This window comes from Saccopteryx leptura, chromosome 5, assembly GCF_036850995.1.
Source record: "Saccopteryx leptura isolate mSacLep1 chromosome 5, mSacLep1_pri_phased_curated, whole genome shotgun sequence".
NCBI classification, from domain to species: domain Eukaryota; kingdom Metazoa; phylum Chordata; class Mammalia; order Chiroptera; family Emballonuridae; genus Saccopteryx; species Saccopteryx leptura.
The window spans coordinates 143,512,143-143,523,832 of record NC_089507.1 but is presented as its reverse complement, the minus strand read 5'-3'; the positions used below and the strand labels follow the sequence as shown (position 1 = coordinate 143,523,832).

The 11,690-nt window shown below is 46.2% G+C and overlaps 1 protein-coding gene across 2 annotated transcripts in view; it reads left to right on the top strand.

The window, feature by feature from the left end:
• Positions 1-545: 545 nt before the first annotated feature.
• Positions 546-11,690, top strand: part of PTPRN2 (protein tyrosine phosphatase receptor type N2) — a 477,946-nt gene continuing 466,801 nt past the window's right edge. For both annotated transcript variants that reach the window (XM_066385718.1, XM_066385717.1), the window contains exon 1: positions 546-736. In XM_066385718.1, the coding sequence (XP_066241815.1) occupies positions 631-736 (106 nt within the window). In that variant the 5' untranslated portion in view covers positions 546-630. The remainder of the gene's footprint in view (positions 737-11,690) is intronic.

Here is an 11,690-nt window from a genome sequence, read left to right as displayed (position 1 = left end):
GGACCATAGGCAGACCCTACTTCAGGGCCCACCCACATATTTTCAGAGCCTGAAGTTTGAGCTCCAGGGAGTGCGGAGTTGGGGGGTCCTTGAAGGGTGGGTGCGTGAGAAGGGGATCCTGGGGGAGGGGGATTGGAAAGGGGTCCGAAGCGTTCCACGTGGTGTGGGGAGGGAGTCCACAGGAATGAGGAAGGTTCAGCACTCGCAGGGGAGGCTGGGGTAGAGGTGGAAGAAGGGGGGTGCTCAGTGGCTGACAGTAGTATAGTGCACGCCGGCAGGCGAAAGGGGGCCGAGGGCTGGGTTGGGGGAGCCTCGGACAGCGGGAATCGTGGGCTGGGAGGGGTGTGGCGAGGGGTGCGGAGGAGCGCAGGGCCGGCTGGGATCAGGCGCGGTGCTCGCGACGGCCTCCTCAACCCAGGCCTCTTGGAGGTATGCTCCGGGCAGAGCCTGCGCTGGACTCACGCCGAGAGCGTATTGGGGCGTGGCCAGACGCACGGCGGGGGCGTGTCTGGGCGGGGCCTAAGGGCAGACGCACAGCGGGGCGGGGCCGACGGCGCTGTCCGGTGCTGAAGCCGCGACAGCGCGGAGCGCGGGGAGGAGAGGCCGCCATGGAATGAGAGAGCCGCCGGTATGGGGCTGCCGCTCGCGCTGCTGCTGCTGCTGCTGCTGCTGCCGCCGCCGCCGCGCCTGTCCGCCGCGCCCGCGTCCCTCGCCCGGCCGCTCCCAGGGCTCCTGGGTAAGTGGGGCCTTGCGGAGTGCGAAGCGGGGTCTGAGGGAAAAAGGGCTGGCGGGAGGGGTGTCTGTGAATGAGGCGTTTGGGAAAGGGGCATCTGAGGAAATGGGTGTCCGAGGAGGGGCGCCTCTGTGCGTGAGGGGTGGGGGGGTCTGAGGAAATGGGGGCTCGGGGAGAGACGCCTGAGGGTTTGGGGCATGAGCCCGATGAATGCAGGGATGGGGCTTATGAAGGCTTGAGGGAGTCGCGGATCCCAGCGTGTTGCCCCCGCCTCAGTTTCCCCCGCCGCGGCCCCCGCCTCCCTCACTGCGGGTTGCTGGTGCTCTGCCCTTGTTGACTGGCGTGGGTGCGCCCCGCGTGTTTGTGCCGCGTGCGCGGGGGTTGGTGCTTGGACGGGCCCCGCAGGGACGCGGGAGCGGACGCCGGGCGAGGGTCCGCTGCGCACGGGCCCAGTGGCCCGGGTCCTCCGTCCGTCGTCACCACGAGCCCGGTCCTCCTTCCCTGACAGCTGGGAGAAGCAAGAGGGACGCGCGGCAGACGGCGGGCGCCGGGAGCCAGCTCCCCTCCTGCCGCGCTGCCTTCGTTTGCGGGGCTTCCGGCCGGAATCGCTGGACCGAGCGGAGTGTGTGCGAACGGGGGGAATGAGGGCGGCTGGGGTCCCTGGCTTTCCGCGTGTCCTATAGGCTCCCTTAGAGGGACAGCTGAGGACAGGAAGAGAGGCCCCGCCCGCTGGGCTGGAGGTCTGGGGAGCACCGTGTGCCTGTGCCCATAGCCTGATGCCGTGAGCCACCCGCACACAGATCGTCCTTGCCACAGGGGCCTGCTTGAGGGGTCAGGGGCTTCACTCTGCTGCCACCTCCCAGCCAGGGAGGCTGAGCTGTGCCCCAGTCCTCTTTGCTTGGCTGCTTTCCCTCCTACCTGCGCTCATGTCACCTCATGTGAGAGCTGTTTGTTCCTCTGGCTAGACGCCACCCTCCACGTCCACACGGGTCAGGGAGGAGCAGGGGCAGCTGACGTCAGACACTGAGTGTTATAGGGATGCAGCTTCTCTGGCTGAACAGGAGGCTGATCCTGGACTAATCTCTTTTCATTGTAATTGCCAGTTCATAGCGTTTGCGGAAATCACAGAAAAAGGAAGAGGGGGGTGGCTGAGGCAGCCATAGAAACCCCAAAGGTGGAAGTAGGTGAAGAGAAGAAAATCACTCAAGTGTCCTGGATACAGCGATGGTGTTCACACTACAAGCAAAGTTAAATCATATTACTAAAAAGGGTGCCTCATTTTTTTAAATTAATTTATTTTTTGGGGGGGTGGCCATTATCTTTAATCCTAGCTTGCACCCGGCGGGCAAGTAAAAACACACACTGGGCTCCAAAACCCACTCATTCAGTGCTCACAAAGTTACTGACTTATCTGAGTTTCCTAGAATCAAAGGTTTCTACCTCACCAGCCTTATTCACCTCTGTTCCCCATCGCCTTCTCTCTGCACAAACTGACTTCTCCTTCAGCACTCCACCATCTTGGCTGCTTCTCCTCTCCTCCACGTGGCCTTTCTCTGCTCTCCTCGGTGCCTCATTTTCACTTAGTGTATTGCCCCAAGGGAGCCTGAACTGGACTCCAGGAAATAGGTTTAACCTGCTGCATTCTCTGCATGATTGGATATGCTGACATTATATACAGATAGCAAGATGTAAGTGTGGTCTTTCCATTTTGGGACCCAACCCAGGGTATCCTTGTCTACCTTTGTAAGCTCCTGGTATCTCTTCCACTCAGACCTCTCCCCCTGCACCTTCCTCACTCAGGGTTTTACTGCTATAGCCTCAGTATTCACTTACACAGTCTCCAGAAAGTGCAGGGAACCATAGTCACCCAGGAAAGGCATATATATGCTGCCATTTTTCTCTCTGCCATCTGAATCTTTTTTTTTTATCACAATCACACCAAATTCATTATTCCAAATAATGATGCATATGAAAGATATACCTTAGATCTGGCCTCAGCCATGCCACTTGTAACCTGTTTATTTAGCTATTAACACTCAACCTCAGGTTGACACCTATAGAACATACCGGTTCACAGAGATACAAGTTTTGCCCCTTGCTTGATCCCAATGCTAGCAGCCCAGTGGGAGTGGGTGCCCCATCTTCTTCCTTTCTTCAAGGTTACCCTTTCCTGTTTAATCACTTTAGCTTCCTGCTTTTGCACCATCCATGTGCTCAAGTCTTTATGGTGCTGAAGTTCCCCTTATGGCATATAGTGTACCAATATGTGTGACACTATTACCGGAGCTGAACAGGGAGGTAACAAGGCACCCTTTTCAATGATATAGTTCAGTAATTCAACTTTGCTTGTAGCCAAAATACCATTGCCATGTCCACAGCATTGTTCAAGACCATTTAGCGATTTTCTTTTCATTTACTTCCATCTCTGGATTTTTTTTTTTTTTTTTGCTCCTTCCCTTTGCTTTTCCCTGTGATTTCAGCACATCTTTTGTTTAGTGCTCAGTACTTTTCCCATAAATCTGACTTTAGTGTTAAGCCCTTTGTCTTTAAGCTGGTCTTCAGCTACATTCCACATACCAGCAAGAAAGATCAAGGCTCTGCAACCCCAAGAAGCAAAGATAGATGAGACTGGTCTGTGAGGCTGCTGAGGCAGCCCTGCGGTTAAGGATAGTGACATAAAAGACCCTCCTCCTTTTTGCTAAAAAGATATGATTTTCTTTTGACAAAGGTCATAGTTAACCTTTCCTGCATATTTTGTCTCGAGGATCCAAAGTTAGAAACCTCACCAATGCACTTGTCTTTGAAGATAGCTGAGTGTTTATTTTTCTCCTTTGTTTTTGCCTCTGGATTTGCCCACACATATTTTTCATTCACCAGCAAGCCCACATGGAGCTGAGAAGGAGAGAAGATGAGCAGGAGTCAGTTTCTTTTGTGAACTAGATGGTGTGATTGTTTATTTTTAAATGAAAGCATCCTTCCTGCCATAAAAGCAGAAATCTATCTTTGCTTCTTGGGGTTGCGGAGCCTTGATCTTTCTTGCTGGTATGTGGAATGAGCAGCCTGCCCCTCCCCCAGAGTGAGAGCCCTGCTGCCTTCCTGCAGCCCTAGCCTTTCTGTGCCTGCTGTCTTCTTCTCCGGCTCCAGTGCCTTCATCCTCAGGTGCCGATGCACCTGTGCAGAAGGACTAGGGTACACAAAAAAGCCTGGGCTTTTGAGAAAGGGAGGTGCCAAACAATGGGCTCACCCACAAAACCAGATACATCGGGTGGGACTGTCATGGGCATCTCTGTGTCCAGAGATGGCAGTTAAATGTGTCAGACTCAGGAGAAATGTGTGGGGAATAAGACAGGTTTTCAGATGGTTTCCTCTTTGTGCTAAGCTCAGCTGAGTCTCATCATCTCACAGCTCTTCTTTTAAAAGCCCATCTGTTTTTACTCCGTTACCAAGATCATTCTCAGTGGTGCCCATAAATATAGGTGAGGGATGCTACATTTGTAAATCTGTTTTCTGCTTTCTTCAGTGGTGGTGTTGGACCTCATTTGCACTGGCACATGCTCTAGGAATTCCTGTGCTTTGTGAAACGCGAGGACCTGTTGGGTCCCCATGAAGAAAGGCAAGAACAGCTGGTGCATCTGAAGTTTGCACACAACCCAAGGCTCATCACCCCAGGATATGTGTTTAGATGAACTCTGTGACAACCATTGATAGTTTTATGTGATAATTTATGAATTCTTAGTTTATTTTGTTATGCTTTTTTACATGCAGTATTACCGAATTTGTGAATGCAGTTATTCACCTACTTTTCTTTGGATTTTTAAAAGCTATGAACATGGGTGAGATATGGAGGAGAGATGGTGTCAGCTGAGCTGTCATTATGCATGATCTTATTAAGAAATGTTTTCATTAGGCCCTGGCCGGTTGGCTCAATGGTAGAGCATTGGCCTGGCGTGCAGGAGTCCCGGGTTTGATTCCTGGCCAGGGCACACAGGAGAAGCGCCCATCTGCTTCTCCATCCCTCCCCCTCTCCTTCCTCTCTGTCTCTCTCTTCCCCTCCCACAGCCGAGGCTCCGTTGGAGCAAAGTTGGCCTGGGGGCTGAGGATGGCTCCATGGCCTTTGCCTCAGGTGCTAGAATGGTTCTGGTTGCAACAGAGCAACGCCCCAGATGGGCAGAGCATCGCCCCCTGGTGGATATGCCAGGTGGATCCCCGTTGGGCGCATGTGGGAGTCTGTCTGACTAATTCCCTGTTTCCAAATTCAGAAAAATACAAAAAAAAAAAAAAAAAAAAAAAGAAAAGAAAAAAAAAAGAAATGCTTTCATTAACATGACTTCTTGGAGCATTATCTTAGAATTTTAAACTCCTTTATGAAAAGGTGTTTGCAACTACATATGGCCCAAGGTAAAAATAATCCTCTGGGCTTGGGTGGCAGGCATTTAAGGTATGTCTGGGTATGTGCAACTATTGCTAGTTCAAGGATCATTTATATGTGGAAAGGCAAGCCTGACCAGGCGGTGGCGCAGTGGACACAGTGTCGGAGTGGGATGCGGAAGGAGCCAGGTTAGAGACCCCGGGGTTGCCAGCTTGAGCGCAGGCTCATCTGGCTTGAGCAGAAAGCTCACTAGCATGGACCCAAGGTCACTGGCTCGAGCAGGGGGTTGCTCAGTCTGCTGAAGGCCCACGGTCATGGCACATATGAGAAAGCAATCAATGAACAACTACGGTGTCGCAACGAAAAACTGATGATTGATGCTTCTCATCTCTCTCCGTTCCTGTCTGTCTGTCCCTATCTATCCCTCTATCTGATTCTCTCTCTGTCCCTGTAAAAAAAATAAATATATATATATATATATATATGTGGAAAGGCAAAAAAAGCTTAAGAAATGGGCAGAAATGTTTTCGTCCAGATGTATCCTGGTAGTTGCTAGCCTAGTGAGGCTCAGCTAAGAACCTATCTTATCTCTTCTGACAAGATGTTCCATTTTTTCGAGAAAGCAAACAGCTGAATTCATGGCTGATACCCTCTGTACCATATAAAAGCTCCTGGCATCTGTTTTCACATTAGTCTAAATTGAACTTCATAAATGTAGACCCCGCTGGACTTAATTTTTTAATCTTGGTTGATAAGAGGCCAGAAAACGGGAGAAGCAGAATATAGTCAATGCACTTTTCTGCTACCTGGAAACAAAATGAAACAGAGTTTGCTGAAGGAAGAAGGAAATTTTTTTCTTTTAATTTGTGCTATCTCTAACAGCCCTGCCACAACCACTATTTAAATATCTAGGGCAGGAAACAAGAAGGGGTGTGGTTCTCCTGGAAACACTTATGTTCACATAGCATGTAAGTTCTTTGTTAGTCTGCTTCAGTGTTGATAAGTGGATGACTTCAACATCAGTCTAAGTAAGTGAACTTTGGACAAAGGTGCTGCTGTGTGAAATATCATGGTCCATCTGTCTTTCAAGCAGTATAGATGATACAAACAGATAAGGAAGCCTTCAGGGTTCTGTGATGATCATATACCTCTCCAGTGTGGAGGTAAATAAAAGGGTGTTTGACTTATTTTGTTTTTGTCTGTTCCCTCTAATCATGTTGACTGTGACTCAGAAAATGCTGGGACATGCCTTGTCATCACGGGGTTCCTATGAGGGTCGTTCAAGGGCAATAAGCAAGAGAGGATGAGCTAATAGTTATAAAAAAGATTGGGGATCTTTCTCTGTTAATTTAATTAAAATGATCATATTGTGAAATGATTTTTTTTCTTTTGGTGTACAGATCTATATATGGATTCTAGTGACAGTTGATAGAAGTCTCATCACACAGCAATCAATGCCCACATTCTCCCCTCTGTAGTAACAGCCTGCCCCATTTCTTGAGCCCTGGCAACCCCTGGAGCTTTCTTTTTTTTTTTTTTTTTTCACTTTTCTGAAGCTGGAAACGGGGAGAGACAGTCAGACAGACTCCCGCATGCGCCCGACCGGGATCCACCCGGCACGCCCACCATGGGGCGACGCTCTGCCCACCAGGGGGCGATGCTCTGCCCATCCTGGGCGTCGCCATATTGCGACCAGAGCCACTCTAGCGCCTGGGGCAGAGGCCACAGAGCCATCCCCAGCGCCCGGGCCATCTTTGCTCCAATGGAGCCTTGGCTGCGGGAGGGGAAGAGAGACAGAGAGGAAAGTGCGGCGGAGGGGTGGAGAAGCAAATGGGCGCCTCTCCTGTGTGCCCTGGCCAGGAATCGAACCCGGGTCCTCCGCACGCTAGGCCGACGCTCTACCGCTGAGCCAACCGGCCAGGGCACCCCTGGAGCTTTCTACATGTGATTACATGTACTCCCCAGATTAACCTCGATGAGGGAGCATTTCTTTCTCAGTTTCACAGATGGAAAGACTGAGGATTGGAATGGCTAAGAAGCACATTGTAGGACACTGGGGCTAGAACTGGGTCCAGGTCTTTGGCCTTCAGAGTCTTCCTATCTTTTCCAGTGAGTGATCCCAGGATGGGGAAGGGTTAGCTCTATATGATGCTGGTCCCAGCAGAAGGATTCTCTACAAGAACAGACCTGTCTGACTCTTGCTGTTTTAGGGACAGAGTTGATTTTCACTTGTCCAACTAACTTCTTAAGGAACTTCAGAACCTCTAGGCTCTTTGGGGCTGATCCAAGAAAATTTGAAAATGCCTTTTGCCCAGAGAGGGTGTGGTAATTTTTCTGAGTTGTGTTTTGTTTTGGGTGTCAGATTCAATTATTTGGTTTGCCTCTCTGAGGGAATTTTGATGTTTGCAAAGGATGACTTGTTTGGGGGTACTTTTAGCCTTCCCATGATGACAGGAATGCAAGTGCCACTGTAGAAACCGCTGCTTCATGTGTCTGTAAACACTCTGCTTAGAATGCTCCTGAGCTTCCATCAGATTCCCACTCTCCCACCACCCCAGTAACCATCAGTCTTGTCTACAGGTCTGTTTCTGTTTTGCTTTGTTTATTCACTTGTTTTGTTTTTTAAATCCCAGAAATAAGTGAAATTATATGGTATTTGTCTTTCTTTGTTTGACCTATTTACTTAACACAATACCCTCTAGGTCTATCCATGTTGCTGCAAATGGTAAGATTTTCTTCTTTTTTATAGCTGGGTAATATTCTATTGTATAGATGCACCATATCTTTTTATCCAGTTATCTATTGATAGGCAAGTAGGTTGCCTCCACATCTTGGCTATTGTAAATAATTGCTGCAATGAACACAGGGGTGCATATATCTTTTTGAATTAGTGTTTATATTTTTTTAGGTAAATACTCAGGAATAGAATTACTGAGTTGTATGGAAGCTCTATTTTAATTTTATAAAGAATCCTCATACTGTTTTTCCATAGTGGCTGCAATAATTTACAATCCCACCATCAACAAAATGCATTTTCACCAACACTTGTTATTTGTTGATTGATTGATGATGGCCATTAGGACAGGAGTGAGATAAATAGCTCATTGTGGCTTTAATTTGCATTTCCCTGATGATTAGTGATGTTTAGCATCTTTCCATATGTGTGTTGGTCATCTGTATGTCCTGTGCTAATTTTTAAATTGCATTGTTTGGGAATTTTTTTGGTGTTAAGTTGTATGAGTTTTTATCAAATGTGTCATTCATGAATATCTTCTCCCACTTAGTAGATTGTCTTTTTGTTTTGTTGATGGTTTCCCTCACTTTATAAAAACTTTTTAGTTTGATGTAGTGTACTTATTTCCATCAGATTTTAAAAATGTATTTATAGCAACACCAATCATTTCAGATTTGTTACAACAAAAAGCCCACTTCAAAGTAGAAAATGAAGAAAGGATTACTTTCATAAGAAAATTTAAAGAGTAAGTTCCATCTAATCTTGACATTTAGAGTTTCAAACATTGTAGTCATTCATTCTTTTTAAAAAAGATTATTTATTGATTTTAGAGAGAGAGAAAGAGACATTAGTGTATTGTTTCACTTATTTATGTATTCATTGGTTGATCTTTGTATGTGCCCTGACTGGGGATCAAACCCCCAACCTTGGTGTATCAAGACAGCACTCTAACCAATTTAGCTACCCTGCCAGGGCCAGTCACTCATTATTCTTTTATGAGACATGCTGGTAGGTGAAAGAATGAAACTTTGCCTCAGATGACATGCGCATTCTGTTCTATCATGTGGTTCTAAAAGCCTATTTTGGCTCCTGATGCAATGTCCTACATACAGTACAAAGGATGAGTTTGGAAATGGTTTGTTTGATGGAAGGAATTTTCAGAAGAAAGGCTGACCTGGTTTTCAAAGGGAAAAAGACTTTATATTAATGGTGCAGTCAAGTTTGATTCCAATAGCAAATTTTAATCAATTTGCAAATGCATGGAGCAGCCAATAAAATTGGCCATGGGAGACCAAGGCTTTTCCACTGGGGCTGTGGCTTTAATGCAACTGGAAGTAGGAGCCTGTGGTGCGGCTTGAAGACAATTCAGTAATATGTATGTTTTCTGAAGTAGCCAGTATTTAAATGGTGGCAGACAAGGCATACCAGGGAAAGTGCAGTTTCTTAGTGACTGGTGAGCAATGAAATCTGGTGAAGAAGCAGAGCGTGAGTCGCTCTCCACCGGCCTTCCTACCACAAGTTGTCTCTGCCCTACAAAGGCATATCTGCTTTTACCGAAAGCTTTTACTCCAAAACTTCAATTTCTTTCTCTGCTTTAGTTTGAAAACAGGCCAATGTTGTGATCACCAAACTTCAATTGGATTTAAGTGTTGTATGAAAGGACATAGATGTGATTAAAGCTCTCTGAGCATACTGGGCTCAGCTGCTAGGGGTGGGCACCCAACCTTTAGACCTGGCCTTCCTGTGGCCTTATACCTGCTTCACCAAGGTGTTCCAGTCCTGGTTCTGTAAAATAGTCAATGCACACGAAAAGAGGATTCTAGAATAGTCAGAAACTGTAGACAATTCCAAAACCTGGATGGAGTATGAGTAGATAGATATTCATCCAGAACACAAATTAAGTGACAAAGATTCCGTTTCAGTGTAGCATGTTGATGAACTGAGAGGTTGCCTTGTCTTTCTAATTCAGTAATCTTTGCACTTATTCTTATTAGAAGTCAAGAGAAATGAAAGGACTTCACCTATAATCTCTCTGAATTTACAAGACAGAAAAATGCCAAATTCTTGGAATTTTTGAGACGGTTATGTGAAATGGTGGGAGACTCTTACTTATTCCCATAAGCTCCAGATTTCTGCATTTAATGTTGGAGGTTGATGGCCAGACAGGGTAGAATATTGTTATTGCAAATAATATTACTTTGGTGACTCCAAGTCTGCTGAATTGACTATTGAGATTTTTGCCAAAGAATTACTATTACATTTTAAATAGTAATATTATTTATGTTTTTTAATAAGCACATTTAAAAAATAGTCACACTCGACTAGGATGCAGGCTGATCATGTTATAATAAGAATAATTAATGCTGATAACACTGTCTGGAATTTATTTCATATCATCCCTCTGAAGAACTAAAAGCCCTTAATAAAAGAATTAAGGCATAAATAATAGTCCCACAAATTCTTATACATTTGAGTAGAAAGTGTAATAGAAAGAGATAATACATTCCCTTTTTCAGATACTTTAAGAGGGCATACACTAATCACTTTAAAAACGTATAATATTTGATAAATGCAAAAACTAAACCATTTAAAAAAATAGACCATTTTTAAAAAGACATGTCTAAGTTACATAGTGTTTAAGTGTCTGGATTTCTGTTTTGTCATTAAGGCATGAAAATATTTGATGATAGAGACCGAAGGACTTACATTCCCGTGTGGGGGCAGTGATGTGCTTGGGGCCCACTGCTTGGTGTGCACGTCTGCCAGAGAACACAAACTACCACTGATCTCACTGCGAGGGCACCATACAAACTGTACCCTTCACCCTGAGCCTTGTACCCTCCATTGGAGTAGAGTGAAGGCAGAACCAAAGCCAGGGAAATGCCGTCCACCCACATACAGGGCTCCCACACCCCCCACTTTCTATGCTTCTCACCTAGGGACTTGAGGGTGTGAGAACACCAGCATACCATGTCACCATGTTCTTTCAGAAAAGCCTGTGCTGCTGACACTGGCTTCTTGCTCTTCTTCCCCGAAGGTCTGACGGATTCCTTCAGCATCTTTTGCTGCAGGCCCTGAGTTCATACTCTCTGAGGTGACGCTCAAGCTGTGTGGGCCCGACTGGACCAAGTGCCCTCTGCAGGGAGGGGGTTCTGACCTCCAGTCTGCACCTCGCTGGTGTCCAGACATTACTACAGTCTGTCCTTTTACTTGTCTGGACAGCTCAGAAGGTCCCACTCTGTTTTCCCAAAGTAAGCCCTCTGATCTGCAGTTTGAGGGATGATTCTTATGGGCCAGTAGTAAAGGCAGGTTTGGGTCCATGAGAATCCTGGGTGCTCTTTGGTCTCCTTGGGGTTGTTTCAGGGTTTTTTTTTCTTTCATAATTGAGATTTTTATTGGTTGTTTTTGAGGATAAGTACACAGACATTTCAATTTGTACACAATTCTTAACATATGTACCAAAAATGTAAAGTCATGTAGTTGTGATTCTTTTCTAAACAGTTATTCCAGTGACTTTCCAGCTTAAAATTTGGGGCTAATTTTCCTTGATAGAATATCAAGTACTAGTATCTTCAAATGTTGACACACTGTCACATTAGTCCCACTAATTCACAATTTAATATCATATGTACTACATAATCAAATTCTTAATCTTTCACAGCACATTAACAGTTACTAGGAACACTGGACTAACACACCAGAGATGTTACAGAGTGCACAAACTTCTGACAAGAACCAAGATTAAGGAGTGGTTTTCTTTAGGGAACAAGTCTACCAAACCATGGGAATAGAAGTAATTTCAAATGTTCAAGATATTAAATGCACAACTGACTCCAAATTGCCATTTGGTATGC